Source organism: Aspergillus piperis (genome assembly GCF_003184755.1).
Source record: "Aspergillus piperis CBS 112811 unplaced genomic scaffold BO85scaffold_18, whole genome shotgun sequence".
NCBI classification, from domain to species: Eukaryota; Fungi; Ascomycota; class Eurotiomycetes; order Eurotiales; family Aspergillaceae; genus Aspergillus; species Aspergillus piperis.
In genome coordinates this window covers 294,830-312,921 of record NW_020291608.1, presented here as the reverse complement: position 1 = coordinate 312,921, position 18,092 = coordinate 294,830, and the positions used below count along the sequence as shown (strand labels likewise).

General features: G+C 50.3%; 6 protein-coding genes across 6 annotated transcripts; 2 read left to right on the top strand and 4 right to left on the bottom strand.

The window, feature by feature from the left end:
• Positions 1-239: 239 nt before the first annotated feature.
• On the bottom strand, positions 240-2,513 carry BO85DRAFT_452103 (aminopeptidase). The gene is made up of 3 exons (XM_025660746.1): positions 2,091-2,513; positions 884-2,025; positions 240-810 (listed from the first exon to the last, which is right to left on the bottom strand). The coding sequence occupies exons 1-3, from the start codon at positions 2,347-2,349 to the stop codon at positions 685-687; spliced, it is 1,527 nt and encodes a 508-aa protein (XP_025512609.1). The 5' UTR covers positions 2,350-2,513; the 3' UTR covers positions 240-684.
• A 759-nt stretch (positions 2,514-3,272) lies between these two features.
• BO85DRAFT_95897 (putative malic acid transport protein) lies at positions 3,273-4,979 on the top strand. Its single transcript, XM_025665812.1, has 2 exons — positions 3,273-4,627; positions 4,683-4,979. The coding sequence occupies exons 1-2, from the start codon at positions 3,632-3,634 to the stop codon at positions 4,896-4,898; spliced, it is 1,212 nt and encodes a 403-aa protein (XP_025512608.1). The 5' UTR covers positions 3,273-3,631; the 3' UTR covers positions 4,899-4,979.
• Positions 4,980-5,060: 81 nt separating this feature from the next.
• BO85DRAFT_441131 (uncharacterized protein) lies at positions 5,061-5,614 on the bottom strand (the record flags this gene model as incomplete). The annotated part of the gene is made up of 3 exons (XM_025658799.1): positions 5,061-5,378; positions 5,439-5,454; positions 5,562-5,614. The coding sequence occupies 3 exons, from the start codon at positions 5,612-5,614 to the stop codon at positions 5,061-5,063; spliced, it is 387 nt and encodes a 128-aa protein (XP_025512607.1).
• Positions 5,615-6,464: 850 nt separating this feature from the next.
• BO85DRAFT_522601 (uncharacterized protein) lies at positions 6,465-7,542 on the bottom strand. Its single transcript, XM_025665276.1, has 2 exons — positions 7,071-7,542; positions 6,465-7,014 (listed from the first exon to the last, which is right to left on the bottom strand). The coding sequence occupies exons 1-2, from the start codon at positions 7,294-7,296 to the stop codon at positions 6,680-6,682; spliced, it is 561 nt and encodes a 186-aa protein (XP_025512606.1). The 5' UTR covers positions 7,297-7,542; the 3' UTR covers positions 6,465-6,679.
• Positions 7,543-8,286: 744 nt separating this feature from the next.
• On the bottom strand, positions 8,287-10,130 carry BO85DRAFT_470993 (sugar porter family MFS transporter; the record flags this gene model as incomplete). Its single annotated transcript, XM_025662440.1, has 6 exons — positions 8,287-8,670; positions 8,736-9,026; positions 9,087-9,613; positions 9,667-9,853; positions 9,923-10,050; positions 10,106-10,130. The coding sequence occupies 6 exons, from the start codon at positions 10,128-10,130 to the stop codon at positions 8,287-8,289; spliced, it is 1,542 nt and encodes a 513-aa protein (XP_025512605.1).
• Positions 10,131-14,513: 4,383 nt separating this feature from the next.
• Positions 14,514-16,940, top strand: BO85DRAFT_403332 (putative amino acid transporter). Its single transcript, XM_025657222.1, has 4 exons — positions 14,514-15,402; positions 15,451-15,631; positions 15,705-16,168; positions 16,259-16,940. The coding sequence occupies exons 1-4, from the start codon at positions 14,965-14,967 to the stop codon at positions 16,823-16,825; spliced, it is 1,650 nt and encodes a 549-aa protein (XP_025512604.1). The 5' UTR covers positions 14,514-14,964; the 3' UTR covers positions 16,826-16,940.
• The last annotated feature ends 1,152 nt before the right edge of the window (positions 16,941-18,092 follow it).

Genomic DNA, 18,092 nt, shown 5'->3' with positions numbered 1-18,092 from the left:
ATCACTACTCTACAGACACTTTCGCGACAGTTTCGGAGGAACTCCCGTTTCACGCCCTGTTCGGAGTCACCCCGTAGAGTAGTTTGCAGACCCTGAGGGTTCTAGCGTGGCCCTAGTGTTAATCCTCGACACTCGGAGGCCCACCAACGTTTCATGGCGGTTCCGAAATTGTCGATCTCTTCCTGGAGGGGGAGAGAGCAATATATCATGGTATAGGGCAGTGAGTTCTTATTGCACGAATCGTAGGTGAATTAAGAATCAGCATTCACTATGTCTCTGAATGGTTCTTGCAATGAAGGCGTCTGCATGTTGTTTGGGAAATAGATTAAGCGGCGATGCAGCGCTTACATTCTGTTCTCATCGCTAGACACTCTCGTCCCTCGTAGCATCATTGCTAATGCTACAGATATGATTAGATTAATAGAGATCGGTATGAGGGTGCCAGAGGAGAAGGAAGGAGGAAAGCCAAGACCGAACCGTTTCCCCACAAGTACATGCGTTCCTAAACAGACAATTCCCCAACGAGTTTCTACATGTTACAACGGTTTTTTTCCAGGTGCTCGTCTACATGACAAGTGACAGTCTATTCGTTCAATTCATAAGCTCAAATCTGACTCAGCCTCAGGAAAGAATGAACCCCGCTACAGATATAACCCCACTACCAAGCTCAGGGGTACACGAATCTTACAACTGCAGGTAGTGGCCATGGTACTTCGGTTCCTCATAGGCAAGCGGACTGATAGGTTCATCGGACCGTTCCGGGAATCCGTCGAAGGACTTGGCGTAAGTTGCAATAGAGTGGGCAACGAGCTATTTTATGAGTCACACTAGTCAGCAAAGGAATTATTCGCATAATGGCAACTACTATAGTTTGTGATCCTACCTTGGTGTTCCATTCCCACGCGGTCAAGTTCACATTGGCCACCGTGTCGCAGAGCTGGTGGTAGCACGGGTCATACCATTCGCCAGCAATGCCGCCGAACATTTCCGCTTCTTCGGCCGTCTTGATTCCCTCAGCTCCCGTGGCAATCCCACCGCCGGGAATACCATGCCGGATGAAGGCATCATAGTCGCTGCGTCCATCGAACGGAATGTACGTGTAGTTGAACCCATGAGCATCGTAAAAATCGGTGTAGAGATCACGAAGCTCCTCGGATCCCTCGGGGTTCACAGCGTTAGTGGCATTGTACACTTGGTACGCAAAGTTGGGCGAGCCGAGCATGTCGTAATCCATGAACAAGCGGATCTTGCGGTTCTCTTCCGGGGTGAGAACGGACACATAGTAGTCAGATCCGAGAAGGCCTTCCTCCTCGGCGGCCCACCAAGCAAATCGCACACAGTTGTTGACACGGAACTGGGTGAGCAATGTGGCAAGCTCCAAAAGGGTCAGAGTACCAGACCCATCGTCATTGATACCCGGGCCCTCGGCCACACTGTCACTGTGGCCACCCAGCATTACACAGTTGTCGCGGTCACCATCCGTGGTTTGCGCGATGATGTTAGTGGTGTGGATGGTCTCGACGATCGCATCCATGTAGGCGATAGCGTCGACCTTCTCGCCTTCCTTCAGCTTCTCTAGGACCGGGGCAGCGTCCGCGTCGGAGATACCAAAGGTGGCAACATGATCGGGTGTTGGGTTTCCTAGAGTTCCGCTCAGGTTACCGCGCTCATTGTTGTAGATGACAGCAGCGACGGCTCCCGCTTTACCAGCCAATTGAGACTTTGTCCCAAACGGACAGCTTCCCCGACTGATAAGAGCAATGGCGCCTTCCAAGCTGGAAGGGTAGTCCGAGGCCTCACACCCGAGGTTAGAGACAGCAACCAGGGGGCCATATACCGGCTCCTTATTCTTCGTTGGGGGAGTGAGACCCATTGGTGTAGCCGACTTGGGAACATCGTGACCAAGGACAAGGCGAGATTCGAAGACATTACCGCTCACGGCAGGGAAGGACTGATTGACGACAGTATAATAATCACCGAGGTCGGTAAGGGCGGAGTATATGTAGTCGAGCGTGCCAAGATGACCTAGGAACAAGGAATCGTCAATTGATTGTAATTATTGCGAGAATAGGAGAAGAGGTAAGTGGTACCTTTGCTGCCAATGACGCGAGTAGGATGGTTATATTCGTCTTCTCCCAGCTCCGCAATCTTGTAAAGCTGCCGGGCCCTGTCCAGCAGATTCTCCGCCTTGACCTGCTCTTGAAGCAGCGGTGAGCTTATTAGTGGTTTGTCACCTGCGTTTGTCGTCGCCCACTTTGAATTGGACTCTTGGACTAGGGGTAATTGTAGAGCACCGACCTGGCCCAGCAGCACTGGGACCAGATGTAGCGCCGCGGAGTCGACACGCATGATGGGTGGAACAAGGCACTATATAAGGATGATATAAGAAGAATAATACTAGACAGACGGCTCTTCATGTACGATGATAAAGCCCGTCAGATGGAGGCTAGAAAGGAGGCGAGACAGGGAGAAGATCAAGCAACAACAGCTTGGGGAGGAGGAATAAATACGGGGAGCTGGGAAGGGGAGCTTCCTGCCAGGAACCGGTCAGATGATAAGCGATAAGATAGACCCGTGACACCCACCTGACCTGCCTCATCGGGAAAGGCGTCATGATCGGCCCGTTTGGGTTAGTACAGCCTCATTTTCCGTCTTCTCGGCAACACCAGAAGTCACCACCATTCTGGCAAGAGTGCTATCCTGCATCCGCATGGTGAATTGATTTCCTTTCTTCGTGCTACCGACAATCGGTTGGCAAATCCCGTGGAGTCAATCGGAGTCGTTCCGTGGAATCCAACGGCAAGCACACGGCGGCGCCCTTCCTCTCCCGACCCGAGCGGGTCTTTTGATCAGCGTCACTGGGGAGCTTTGGTTCCCCATGGCACTCAGCAAGACATTGAATGTCTGTTCTGACCATGTAATTATTTATTTGGATTTATCTTAGGGTTTCGACCGCCTTCAGTTTTCACTAAACAATGAGCTTCAAGATTGGATTAGAGGCCCGACCCGTCCGCATGCCTTAGTCGATACCTCAGGTGACAGTCTAATCTGGAGATTCTCATTACTAAACGGATCAAGCCTGCTTGAGGCGATGTCTGCGCAAGAATCCGATACCTGTTTCGCAGATCATAGCTGCTGCGGTACACGACTAGCGGGCCCTTCTCAGTATCACAAGCAATCCTATATCTAGAGTGAGAACAGAATCGCTGTGCTACGTCTGATTAGAGCCACTGCTGTCGGTCGCCTATACCCGGATACTAGTATTCTACAGTTGTCGGATTGTTGAACGGCGCCAGATCCATGGAAACGCCCTATGGACAATAACCACCCATTTTCTTGGGCCGAGTTACGTCACTACGGCCTCATCTTGAACTGACAAAGGTTGGTCAATGTAGTAGCAGCCCCGTTCTAGATCTTATGCCCTTGACTTTTCTGTTTGACAGGCTTTTGGTTGTCAATCGGAACTAAATCTCGCGATCACCCGCATGTAACTAATGCTACACGGTCAAAGGGATTATGATGTAATTCAGGTCAGGATACGCTGAGATTTGATTTTGTTCTTTCTTCAAAGCAATCTTGCCAAAACCCTCTTCTTGCTTTACAGGGCATTGGCTCTGGATTGCTCTGCGAAATGCCAAATCATGAAGCCCATGACACTCCAGTACCAACATCACCAGTCTGCATCGCAATATGGAACTTCTCCTCCCAATGGTTTCTGATACCCCAAGGTACTGGCGTAATAGCCATTATTCTTCATCAATTGGACTATCAATTCCATGGTCTGCGTATTATCTCTGTGATAGTTTGGGTGTACACAATCGTGCTCCTGGCACTATGCATATCCGTCTACCTTGCGCGAATTTTCATGTATCCACGGCACGTCGCACGAGCACTCCGGGCAAGCATGGTGGAGGTATCATGTCTCACTAGCGTCTCTATAACGTTCACAACTATCATTCAAATGATCGCCTTGGCCGTTGCCCAGCAATGGGGTGCAGGATGGCCAATGGCCTCATACGTCCTGTGGTGGATCAACACGGCTATGGCCCTAACTGCTGTTATGGGAATACCGTACATTTTCGTGAAGCTACAAGCTCCCGGAATCAAGGCTGTCGTACCTTCCGTTCTACTTCCATTGATATGTGCGCTAACCTCCGCCGCTGGCGGAGGTGTCATATGTGAGTATAGTGGAATTGGCGCTCGGCTGCAAGTCCCGACCATCATTGTAGCATACCTTGAAGTCGGTTTCGGTATTCCGTTGGCCATGTCCTTTGCTGATGTCTTCATTGCGCGTCTCTTCGAGCGCGAATTTATGCCCATGGAACAGGTCTATCAAGATATGATTCTCTGTGGCCCATTTGGACAGGGCAGCTTTGCGCTGCTGATTCTCGGGCAGGTTGTACGGTCTGGGGCATTTGCGGAGTACAATCGGGGTTCATTCTTGACCGCTGAAGCAGCGACCCCAGTTGGCTATGCCAGCCAATTTGCGGGTTTGTTGTCTTGGGGCTACGGAACCTTCTGGTGGGGCTACGCCATCATAAGCATTCTGCATACGGCTTTCAAGCAACCAGGAGGTTGGCGGAGGATACAATATTCACTTTCAGCATGGTCGTTGGTATTTCCGTGGGTGAGTATACATTTACCTTTGAAGAATTCATCATTTATCTTACAATATGTGGCAGGGTGTCTACACCAATGCCGCCGTCCAGCTTGGCAAAGTCATGGACTCGCCTGCATTTAAGGTGTGGTCAACCGCTTTGACCCTCATGCTCCTCATAATATGGATCGTGAATCACATCTTTACCATTAAGGGCTTAATTACGGGGCAAATCTTGTCACTCCAGCACGGATGGCGGGCCGGCCACTATCAAGCCGGAGAAGTCGATAAGCAGGTCTAACATTAGCCAATTACTATGACTACATGCGTGGAAACTCTCGACGGTATATATGCGATGTTATATAAGTGATTCAGCATAAAGTGGATTACATGTTCATTGTAAGCATTATCATATAACCGATATATCACCACTATGCCCATACGGCCTCAATTCAAACTTAATTCAATCAAATTTATCATTTGCAGCCTCAAACGCATCAGCCTCATCATGGCCAGAGACGCCTCTACTCATCCTTGCACCATCCGTGAACGCCCACTGGTCAGTGACCGGTTGACCGTACTCATCGACGGTGGTCTCGAAGAATTCCTCCGGACCCCAATTGGAGGTTGGATCGGCTGCCAGGGATGCCGCAGTGGCTGACTCCGATGAGTATTGCTGCCTCTGAGCGGCTCTTTGATCCTGGGTGGTGTTGCGAAGACGACGGCTCTGGTCTTCGTTTTGAGGGTATCGGAATGCGGTATCTGTTTTGGTGTGCGGCATCTTGATGGTTGTTGCTGTATATGTTAGATATGCATAGATAGAGGAAGTGTTCAGACTCACTTTAACTTCGAAAGACCTATGTAATTGCGATAAATTACTCAAATCATCATTTTATGATTGTATATGTCTACTCAAGCACAGCGACCAACCTCCCCGCTTAAATACTGTCCCCTTACCACTAACTGCCCGTAAATGACGTTCAAGTTCCCAAGAAGGCCAGCAACCTCATGACGCATCTCTCATCGCCACCATCACCATTCCCTCAAAGCCAACATCATGAAACCTTCCCCTGCCCCTGGTTATCCAGAACTGTGTCTTCAAGATGTGGATAAAGTGGGTCACAAACTGCCCGCAGTATGGCTGTCTCGATCCGAGTAAGCTCAAGCTTCGCTACAATAGCATTATCCCGCACATATTGGGTTTGAGGTGAAGTCGAAGTTCCATCATAACCACTGGGCTGCGTAAAGGAGGTGATATCATCGTGAAATACAGAACGTTCTATGTGAAGTGGAAGAATGTCATAGATCATCATCGGACATGCAATTTGTTGCCTGAGGCTGTAGTGTGTTTTCTGCCACCGCCTTTTTATACAGATTCCCAGCTCCCTTTTCTGGAACTGTACGTTTCCAAAATCCGCAAAACCTGAGATTTTTCGCTCGAGGTTCGCTAGGTTCTGCCGCTTATGGCGGTCAGAGAAGCGGTGTACTCACCGCCCGACGTAGTACGGATTCTGCCATCGATTGTGTACTAACGCTGCTCTTCGAGTTTTGGTAATTGTCTTGAGTATGTGTTTGCTTATATTCTTTGTTTCTGGGAGAATTCGACTGGATTGCGACGAAATCCAGCGTCTAGATGGTATTTGTAATGGCGAGGCGAGGTTAGTTTAGGTTTGTTATGACTTGCACTCAGACCATCATGCCAATCCTACCCGAATGTGTTACTTTTACTGCTTAATTGACTATGGGAAGTATCTGTTTCCGTTTGATGCTCTTTGAGGTGAAGGTCGCGAATCTATCTTGGCTGGCTATCGAGGAAGTACACTGGTATCTTCTTACGCTGAATCAATGACACTAAAGTTTAGTGCTTCATTTACCGGCATCATGTATATTCGAGAAGGACGAGGTACTGGTCCAAAAGCTAGGCTGTACATGATATTGAATCACACAATCCAATTAAAAGTATATGGCAAATTCTTGGCTACATAAAGAAAACAGAAGAGCCAAAAGAAGTCATAGCAGGCCGTTAGATCATACCATCATATCATATCATGTCAGCAGGCAGACACATGCTCGAGTACTATCTCACTTGCTGCCAAATCCTGGGATCGCGCTCCCCCAACTCTTGGCTCCACTAGCAACAGAGGACCCAGCCGACTGTATTCCAGTGGCCAGTCCCTGGCCAGCCTTCTTGGAGTTATCGACAATGGGATCGGTTGCTCCTCCAAGAGGGCCTCCATAAGAGCCATTTTCATCTTTCCCTCCACGCTCGGCGCGATTGAACCCTTCCTTTGAAACCATGTTACCAACCGGAGCCAGCAGACCGTTTTCGCCCAACTGGTTTCCAACGAGATTATTTACGTCGTCTTGGATCTGATCGACTTGCTTAACGCCGGTGACCTTGGTCTTGGAGAGGTTGTCTGATTGCAATAGTTAGCCTACGCATGGGCAGACAATAGAAATGTTTCTAGCGTACCCTTGGTCACGTAGGAAGCCTTGTTATCGCCTTTGCCAAACCACTTAAGATATTGATCCTCCAGCCAAGGCATCCACTTCTCGTATTGCTCGTTGTAGGCTTCTTTCACCCACTCCGTGAATGACTGCTTATCGCGTTGCTCGGCGGGAAGGTTGTCATACAGCTTGCGCTGTTCTTCTTCGGTGTGGTTGGGCGTCGTACCCATGGTTTGCTTGATAGAATCCATTTTGATAGCTTGGAAGGTAATGTTCAACTCAGGATGAACGAGGTATGTTCCAGAGAAGTCGCGGTTGATAAAGAATGGTTCCGAACATGGTGCTCCTCGATGCTCCGCTCAAAGTATATATGTGTGGTGAGGTGGTCTGGATGAGGGACGGCATGACGTATGTGGGTTTGCCAAGCGCAAATGCATCGCAGTGTCTATACACAGTAGATATCAGGTTCTGCCATATAGATTGCAGACGTGGTTCCTCTATCGGTGGCTGTGATCAAGTGACAGATGGCGAGGGACGCGTCGAGGGGAGCTGGGATGACGTCATGGTAGATTTGCGTTTGCCGTCCACTGGATGTGCACAAGTACGTCACAGCTGAGATAAGTAGGAATGCATCACCTGACTTATTCAATTAATGCGAATTTCTAATTTTCCACCAATCGGTTATTATGAAGGCTCTATGAGACTCAATTTGGCCAGATGAGGAAATAGTATGTGACACCCTGGTTTGACAGCTGCATCAAGATCTCGGGATCGTCAAAATTGTTGATCAGGGGTCTGTCGCGGTCCGCCATTCACCTCGTACTGAAGGCGACTATCTGTCCATTATGGTAAGAGTAGTACTACTTAGTAGTAGTATGCTTATGTTCTCCAAAATAGACACCAGATCGACAAGCGCCTGTAGTACCCACATGATGAATGACTATAGACGTCAAAATGTAGCAAATGAAGATTAGCAGACAGTCCACGATGTCATGGACGACTAGGTATTGTACTTACACAAGTGCTATATTAGGAAGGACCGATTCACTCGATTGGTGTAAGAAGACGTGGAATGGACCTGACTTCAGCAGCCTCACATCATCTACACTGGATCATAACTTTCAATCATTACTTCGCCCCAGCATACTTGATTCACCATGGATAACATTCCATTATGCTTCGATACAATCGTTCACTGTTCTCATATAAAATCGCTAACTCATCTAAACAAATACAGTTCATCACGCCATCTCATCATGAGTCGACACAACCCCCTTCTCCTGGTCAACCATGTCCTTGTGCTTGTGTCGCTCAACCTCTTCGCCGAAGCGGTCATGAATCTGGTGTGTTTTCCAAGGCTTCATATCGGTCTCAAACATCAAGTCAATGTCTTCAAGCGACCGTCGAGCAGTCTCTGGGTAGAAGAAGAAGACATGGAACGTCATCACAGTGCAGAATACACCGAAGATGATATAGGTCTTCCACTGAATGTTGGTGAAAGCAGGTGCCACAAAGTACGCCAATGCAAAGTTGAAGATCCAGTTACCCGCAGCCGAGAGACCGACACCCTTTGCACGGTACTTAAGAGGGAAGACTTCGGATGCGTAGATCCACGCCACGGGGGCCTACATTAGGTCATGTTAACTGAGGCCGATTTTGGATGATCTCGGGAGACTGGACAGCTACATACCCAGGTGAATCCATAAACAGCAACGAAGATGTATGAGCAAGCAATGACACCTTTGCCGGGCGGTCCTGTAATTGACCACTTCAGGTTCGCATTACCATCGACAGAGTCAACATGATGACCACGTGAAGCCATAAGACCAGCAATAGCGAAGTGGCAGGCCATGCACAGGACGGATCCAGTAAGAAGCAAAAGTCGTCGACCGATCCGATCAACAAATGGCAGGATAGTACCTGTTGTAACCAGGAAGATTACGTACTGAATGGCTGACGAGTACAGAGTCGTGTTTCCAGACTATAAAACATCGTCAGTTCGGTTCCAAGGGCATCTTCCTGAAGTATAAGACAGACTTACCATGCCAGCCATGTTGAAGATATACACGACATAATACATCGCAACATTGCCCCCGAGCAACTGCTGCCAGACCTGAGCACTGACACCGCAAAGGGTGCGTTTCCAAATCTTCGGTCCGAACAGGGAAAGGAATGAAACATCCTTAGCCTCCTGGGCGATGCGTGCTGCTTCCTGCACTTCTTCGTATTCCACTTGGACCACGGGATCGTTGCGGTCGCCCTTGGCATGCAGTAGGGCCAAAGTGTCCAAAGCTTCCTCCCATCGCTCTTTACTTGCCAGCCAACGAGGCGATTCAGGGAAGAAGGGCAATGCGGCAAGCAGGATGAGGGCTGGGATACCCTGGACACCCCACGAAACTCGGAAAGATGCTGCTCCAGCCAGACCTTTGCCACATCCATACGAGATCAGATACATGATGAGCATACCCCATTCAATAGCCCACTGCTGGATACCGACAATACGGCCACGGATACGGGCGGGTGCTAATTCGGCGAGATAAACGCAGACCTGTGAGGATGTAATACCGACTAGAGTATCGTTCAGTATATCATGATGCCAGAAAGATAGCTGAGGACCGTACCGGACAAACCGCTGATCACTCTCCCGGCAACTAGGTGAGCGACGTTTTGGGCACTGCACTGAATGGCAGCACCAATGACCCAGATGCAACACGCCAGCATGAGGGAGTAGCGACGACCAATTCGGTCTGATATGAAGCCGGCAGCGAGAGCACCGGCAAAGGAGCCAGCAGACATGGAAGCGGTGATCTAGAAAAGATCCGATTATCATCAGTCATTTGTGTCCATTTTAACGCTTTGAAGGGCTTGGTCACTTACACCACCCTGCAAGTCGGAATCAGGAGAGTTGAAGTATTCCAGATACTGATCCGTGCCAATCCAGGCACTCATGGAACTGACATCGAAGCCGAACAAGGCACCGCCGATGGTGCCGAAGGCAGCCAGCACTGGGTATCTCCGTTAGCTTGAGCCGGACGGTCACTGTTAGGAGCCCAGTCTTACCGTAAATATTCGAAATGGTATACATGATGTCCAACGGTCTCACCGAGCTGTTCACGACGAGTGGACTGCAACCGGGCAAGAATGCGGAGAAGCAACCCGGGACCCGGGCCACATTTATAGAGAGGAAACTTAGGAAGTACTAGCTGCCGAAGCTGCATCGCGCCGGTACGGCTTCAACGGCATGGCGTCACGGACGGACTGGTGATGCAGTGGGTGGTGCGAGACACGCATGGCCGATAAACCCCGAAAACGGGAAGGATCGCCGGGGCCTATAATGCGGAGGTCCGGGGATTCAGAATGGAGCACGAATCAGAGGATCCGGGGACGGATGGGGGTCTGCCTCCCGAGTGGAGGGCCTCACGGCCCCGGATCCAGTCGGTTGATTCTGCGACGGAGATTTTCCCTCTTTGTGCCTGCCGTCCGGCTGAATGCCATTTTAACCGAGTTCGGGTGAATTGACTCTGCCTGGGAACTCAAGGGCCCATTTCTGGAGTCCCCATGCGGAGTAATTATTATCACCCATGACCTCTCCAGGAGGCCTAGTCTACTACTAGCTCTCGTCATTGCATCCTGTCTGTCTCGGTAAGGCCTCGCTTGAGAATGATGGCATGTGCATCCGACAACCCAACACCTCGCCATCTATGGGTTCTCCAGATAGTGCCGAAAAGGAAGGCTGAACGTATTCTCCACTCGGCCACCTTGACGCATAGTATATTAAGCAGAATGGAGCTCGGTTCTCCGGTCTTGTCCAATTTAAGAAGTGCAATGTGATGGTTGCTAGCAACACAAACACACGTGTATACCTCATGGCCCCAACTGTAGCTTCCTCTATCGCTCATTCGCCCGTCATCAATATCATCCATAGTACCCTACGTGATCTCGTTGGGCCACCCCTAACGGGGGATCTCTGAAAGTTGTATAGCACGCTCTGCAGGACACGAGGTTTAGACACTATCAAAGTGGCTGCCTGGGTGTGGCTGCACTAACCGATTAGCCCAGTCCATGGCTTCGGCTACTTTGCACTTATGACCTCTGATCACCTGGGAGGCGCTCCATGGCCAATGGGGAATATCCTGGCGCAGTCATTGTTTGGTCATAGCTTCCGACTGCATCTGATATCAAAACCTAACAGTCAGCGGAATCACCATGCAATTCCCGAAACGAATTCAATCATGGGCACCATGCGACATAAGAAGAATAAAGCGGAAAGCACCACTGGGTGACAAGAAATGATGGTAAAACTGAGCACATGAACAGTCTGGAAGGCACCTCTCCTGGAAGTATCTATCGGTGGAAACACTAATAGTTTAACTCCGCCAAAAACTTGCTAGGAGGTATCTACTGCTTCCTAATCAGCTTTCCAGACTACCTAAGAGAGGTAGCTTGAATCTTGTAAAGAACTGCTGTATCTTCAAAAGACTTCCAAAGCATGTCCTAACCCCCAGCAGCCAGTGATAATCAGCCTACAGGCCAGGGTGATGCTCTTCTGAGTATGATTGCAGCTCTAATTCTTGGCCTACCCTCGTATTCATCTCTAAGCGAAGCTTGGAAAGTGCCTGCGTGCGTCTACTGCTCATGCGACAAATAAGGGAACGTGAGATGGTACCAGATGATCCCAACTGCCTCCTGCTCCTGTGATAAAAAGAGCTCCTGCGCATTGGGGAGCAATGCCGCCATTATGGAGCCAGAAAAAGTCGTATATGCTATGAGCATTGCATTATAGACGAGCGCTCGCACATGCAGGCAATTATGTTGCTGGAAGTGTTTGCTATAGACGTTGCAGCATGCTTGTCGCGATCAAAATTGGCAGTCTTACAGATTGTCATTGGAAGTGCAATTCAAAATCTACCTGGCAATTCAATCAGCAGTGGCGAGTCGCTTATATGCCTAAATTGCGATCCTTCTCTGCACTAGTGGTTCCTCACTCCGACAATTTATTGGCTGCGCAGACCTCGGGGGACTCAAAATGCCCCGGAGAGTCACTGGAACGGTCTAAGCATCCCAATGGAACTAACTTGTGCGATACAATTCCCTCTTCAACAGCTGATTTTATGGCACACTCTGCCAGTAGCCTAACCGATGCAGTATACACTGCATGACGACCTTTGTACAAGGAATGCTTCCGATCGCTTATAAAGCAGTTCTCCATTAACTAGCTCCATGTCTCGGAGCATGATCTGAGCGCCAATATCACCGGTGGGGAATGTGGAGGACGGAGACCCTGATTCCCAGTTCAGGAGTGGTCTAATGACTCACCACCGCTTATGAAGCTCCAGCCAAAGTGGCCCCGTTCGCGGAATTGATGCGTGCATTTGGGAGTCTACGCTCATCGTGAATCAGACTCTGAAGATTACATGATCAGTCTGGTACTGACTTTGCTTTCTCGTCCAAGATGTGAGTTCCCTGCCTCTCCCACATTGGAAATGTCTAGAGGACGCTCAAGGTCCAATACGACAATATCATTACTATGCTGATTTAGTCCGATCATGCTAGAACAACTTATTTACATGAATTTTCTTCTTCAGTTCATTTTATGTCACGGCGATAACGGCTCTTTGCCCTACCTTTGCTTCATGTGTTTGCGGTAGATGAAACGTTCTTTGGGCGTCCTTACTCATCGGCTAAAAGGTTGCTCATACACAATGTTTATGCGCAATGAAAGAAACAAAACAATAGCTACCGGGTGACCTTCATCCTTTCGCAGGCGGAAATTGGTCAGGGTCTCCGCGCAAGGGGTGGTTCGTGACTACAATGACATGTCCGGGATAACTGAAGGCACCAAAGCAGCGATGATTAAGTGCAAGCAGTGGCGACACTATCTGGTGGGATCAATATGAGAGAGCATATTGCAGTTCATCTCAATGCGGTTCTAGCCGATGTCGAGGACGAGTGTCAGTCTCGACTCTCAATCAGGTCAGTAGCCACAATCTAATAATGGGGGGTTCCAGGTTCGAGTCGAGACGCAAGGGACAACGCTTTCGGCCGCAGGTATTGCACCTTCGAGCATTGCCTCAGAAGATCTGACTACGATGTCCGGCTTCTCTGTCAGTCCTGGAATATTCAGTGACCGCTAAACTGGCGGTGAGCTGAAGCCAAATCTGATACAGCTGCCAAGGTAGATGCAGGAGACATCACCCTTCCGAGACCTTTCGAGAACACTGCCCCGGGGCGAGAGGAGAAGAAAAAAGGTTTCACGGCCGTTATACCTTTAATCCTTTTGGCCCTGAGTGTTGGAAATGGCAGACGACTGTGAATCCGAGCAATGCGACCGTATACAGTGCAGGGGGTCCCAGGTCATGTTTGGAGGGCTCGTCTACAAGACAAACGCATCAGGGGGGTTAGAGGACGGAAAAAACAGCTAACTGAGGGATTAAGCTCTCCATGCAAGATCATCAATCCTCGATCGGTTATGCACGTGTTGCATGGCCAGCGAGGTTGCAATGGCAGGTAGGATATGGCAGCCACTGAGGTTATTATTGTGATTGCCTTGCGGGCCAGCGCCCGATCGGCGACTCACCCACCACTGACGGCCAACTGACTCTGTACCACAAGACTACGAGAGTTTACTGTCAACTCACTCTAGACTACCTTAGAAGGCAAGCAGGCGTGCCCTTACTTCCGTGGCTACCCGAGTTGCTCATCGCGTGCCGGTCTGACACCACTTCCGAGGATGTTTGCGATGAGCCAATGGCCCGTCCCAGGTAGCTGGATGCAGGCGGCGCAGCAACAGCTCTGCAGGCCGCGAAGGCTAAATCGATAGCTTAATCCACATCCCCTCAGAGGAGCCGAAGAAGCCAAGCTCTATTAATCTCTTGCTGCAGCCCTGATTGGTCTTCCGGTCTACGCGTCAGATTACCCCAACTGGAGAGAGATAACAACCAAAGTGTCTATCTACCGCTGCCAGAGATAACCATTCCTCGCTCAAACACCGATAGCGGATGTCTTGACCCCTGACGACAGGTTGATCTCCGCTCTTCTTCTTCGGTCTTCATGTACTCCGCACTGTTGGTTAGTTCTGGAACAGCCCGGCCTTTCCCCCGCTGTCTCAGCTACCAGGTCGGTTGCCCATTGTGTTACCGCCGATCCCGGCGTCCAGCATGTAAGGGATATGGGACACGTCGGGGGCAGCCTTTCCATGCTCCAACCACGCGATTATGACATGCGGTGGTCATCTATTGGGAAACTGACCGTTTCGGGCCTTCGCCCGCATTGGCTGTACCACACATCGTGCCCTCCGCCCCAAGCCTTTCGAAGTCTATAATGTAACCCTTTCGACTGAGAGAGTCCATGAGGCGCACTCCGAGAGGTTTCATTTGCGGTAACTCGAGGACGACGATAACATGCCACGCCTAATTGTCCAGATGGATCTGGAGGATGCATATCAGCTGATGGCACAGATCGTGTGGTTCTGATAACGACCCACGGTTTCAACGCTACGATTGGCAGCCGGGGCTTTGGTTATCAGCGATACTACTCCAAGCTCATGGCGTCAGCTATACTTCCAGAAGGTTTCTGCGCCTGTGTCAGTTCGTCCGCTGCAAGATACTAATAAAAGTATGCGGCACGCACGATACGACTGGGACAGGGGTGTTATCTTTATCTCCGCCTGATACTCGCCAAGCCCACTAATGGCCTGATAGAGGCCTCTTATCTGGCAAGTATATCGGTCGCTGCGACATGCAAGTGTGATTGGGAGGGAGACGTAGGCTCTTGCCTTGTGTTGCACAGCTGTGGTGGCGGTGTTATAATCATCCCGGTACCCCCGGCTGGGGTTGACGAGGCTTGCTGATTCCTGTTCCTTCATCATCTTTAATATTGGTCATTCTTCTTCCCCCTATTGTATCGACCATTTCTTCACGATGGCCGATCACTCTACCATGGCGGCCTACGAAACGTCGAGTAATCGGAGCCCTCAGGATGCTGAGAAGAAAGGCGAGCCCATGGAGCGCTGGGCATCCGTGGATGTTGACTATGGTGCCGAAACTGATCTCAAGCGGAGCCTGTCTACGCGGCATTTGACCATGATTGCGCTGGGGTCATCGATTGGTATGGGGTTATGGCTGGGAAGTGGTGAATCACTGGCGAATGGTGGTCCGGCAGCCATCTTCATTGGCTACCTGCTGAGTGGCACGATGATTTGGTCCGTCAGCCACTCGATCGGTGAGATGGCCGTTATGTATCCTCTGCCGTCTGCATTCACCCAATGGACGGAGATCTTCATTGACAGATCGGCGGCCTTTGCGCTGGGCTGGGCGTATTGGTTCTCTTACTTTATTACGATCGCAAACGAACTCCAGGTAGGACTCCGGATCCAGGTGGCTAGGAGTTGTGTGCTAACTGCTTAGGGTATCGTCACGGTCCTGAATTTTTGGACGGACAAGGTACCAACTGCGGCCTGGATTACAATCTTCTGGGTGGTGATTATCTTCATAAACGTCTTTGCGGTCCGGTTCTTTGGCGAGGTAGAGGTCATCGCCTCCTCTATCAAGTTCGGATGGATCTTTGTGGTCATTATTTCTCTCATCGGTTAGTCACATACGCATGCTCTCTCTTCTCACCTAGCCCTCCAACTGACGCATACCCATCTCGTGTTTAACAGTGGTTTCGGCCGGCGGCGCTCCCGACGAAGGACCGATCGGCTTCCGTTACTGGAACTCAATGCCATTCACCAACGGCTTCAAAGGCTTCCTGTCTGTCATGCCCACCTGTATTTTCGCCATGTCCGGATCGGAGAACTCGGCGCTGGTTGCAGCGGAGACCGACAATCCGCGCAAGGCGGTGCCACGCGCCGTGAGCTCGATCTGGTTGCGCCTGTCGCTGTTCTACGTCCTGGGCTCGTTGATGATCACCATCACGGTGTCACCGAAAGACCCCAATCTTTTTGGCGGTAGCGGCGTCAACGCATCGCCGTTTGTCATCGCCTATCGCAACGCAGGCCTTGCTCCGTTGGCACACATTATGAACGCAGTGATCTTCATCTCTGTGCTGTCCACCGGAAGTATTTCGGCCTATGGTGGCTCACGAACACTGATGGGATTGACGCATCTCAAGCTCGCGCCGAAGGTTGGTCTCCCTGTGGCCCTTGACTATCCAATTTATCAACTACTTGTCTCTTCTGATCTCCTCAACTAACTCCTCTGCCTACAAACCTAGATCTTCGGCAAAGCCGACAAAGCCGGTCGCCCCGTCGCCGGACTCGTCATCACGCTCGTCATCGGCGGTGGCCTAGCCTATCTGAACGTGAGCAACAAGGGTTCAACGGTCTTCACCTGGTTCTCGAACCTGACCTCCCTCTTCACGCTCTTCGGATGGGGCACCATCTGCCTCTCGCATCTCCGCATGCGCTACGCCTGGAAGATCCAAGGCCGCTCCGTCGACGACCTCCCCTGGCGGTCCTGGACCTACCCCTACGGCGCCATCTGGGGCTTAACCTGGTGCATTTTGCTCATCATCGCCGAGTTCTATCTCAGTTTGTGGCCACTGGGCGGCAACCCCACGGCCAAGGGCTTCTTCGCCAACTATGTATCGGTGGTGGCGATCGTGGTGCTGTACATCGGGGCGCGCTGCTACTACCGTGGACGGTGGTGGGTGGATGCGAGCACGATCGATCTCGATGGTCCTCGTCGGTTCTATGCCGAGGTCGCGGATGTTGAGGCAAGGCCGGCTAAGACGGGGGTGAAGAAGTATGCCTCGATGGTGGTGTCTGCTGTTTTAGAGTAGATGATGCTGCTACGAAGTAGTGTATGTAGGTAACTCTTTTCTGTAGGGTATATGGTAGGTTAGGTTAGGCGTATATATTGGTGGGTTGGTCAATGTATATTGTTGTATCTAAGTCTCTTTGGTCGTGCACGAGTTGTACTTTACTCCATTACTTTCGGTTATTGGGTCGCAATAGATGTCTTTTGGGGCTTGATACCACTATTAAGTAAGTAGTACTTCCAGAGGCAGGATATTCAAGGGGAATGAATCAAGTACTAGTCAATACTTACTGATTACTACTACAGTATGTTACGAATATAAGCAGGATCATAATGATGGTGAGATTAAACTACGTACTATTAAGGACAGCAAGAATAATCTAAAGATATATAATCGGGAACGCGGTATCCAGCTACAACGGAGTGACCAGCTCGCATTAGACAATGAATACTATGCTACTCCTGCTTATTAGTTTTTAATCGAAGCAGTTCCTTTTTATTAGCATAATTGCCCTGGGTCGTCATGGCATAACAGGAAAGAATCCCTCATAATTTGCCCCGCCCCCTGGCAAGGATCATGATTCCCACCGCCCAAGACATACCCCGCCGCTTTTCCCCCTTCCATCTTCATGACCGGGTGTTTGTGGATGCTTTTAACTGGGCGATTATGGGATATCATCGACTGTGAAGTGAGAAGAAGATGCAGCTGGTGGATGCGACCGTGAAAAGATGGTTGTGTGAGCCGCGGGTGGTGAGGGTGACTCGGAGTGGGAAGAGAGTTGTCGAGTCGAGATTACGGTGTCGCGTGCGCATTTGCACTAAGGGGACTTAATTCGCAATCTGGCGAGAATTGAACCTCGAATCGAGAGATGAAGGCCAATTCTAGTTCGATTTGACAGAAGCCACACGCCTCATCGTCGACTGCTCAGAAAGTCCAAAGTCGAGCACACCACCGATTTAGTGCCTTGATGCCTCAGGTATGATTTGGGTATCTCGAGTGCGATCGCAAGGCAAAACCGGATTATGGATTATGAAAAGCCTCGTCTGTTTTCAGCAAGGTGGATGCCCCAAGTGAGCTGATCCCATTGAAGATGACAAGGCGAGCCAGCTGTTCACTCGATTAGGCCGCACTCAGAGAGGTTGGACCAGTTGGACTAGTTGGGCCTGATCGGGTTGTCCATCGCCTCCATTCTATCGTCAGCCTGAGGCAGCGGCAACCGCGATAGACTCAGGGTTTATTCTCGCATCACATGTTGGTCAGCAGCGAGGAGGAGCATCTCTTCGAGTGA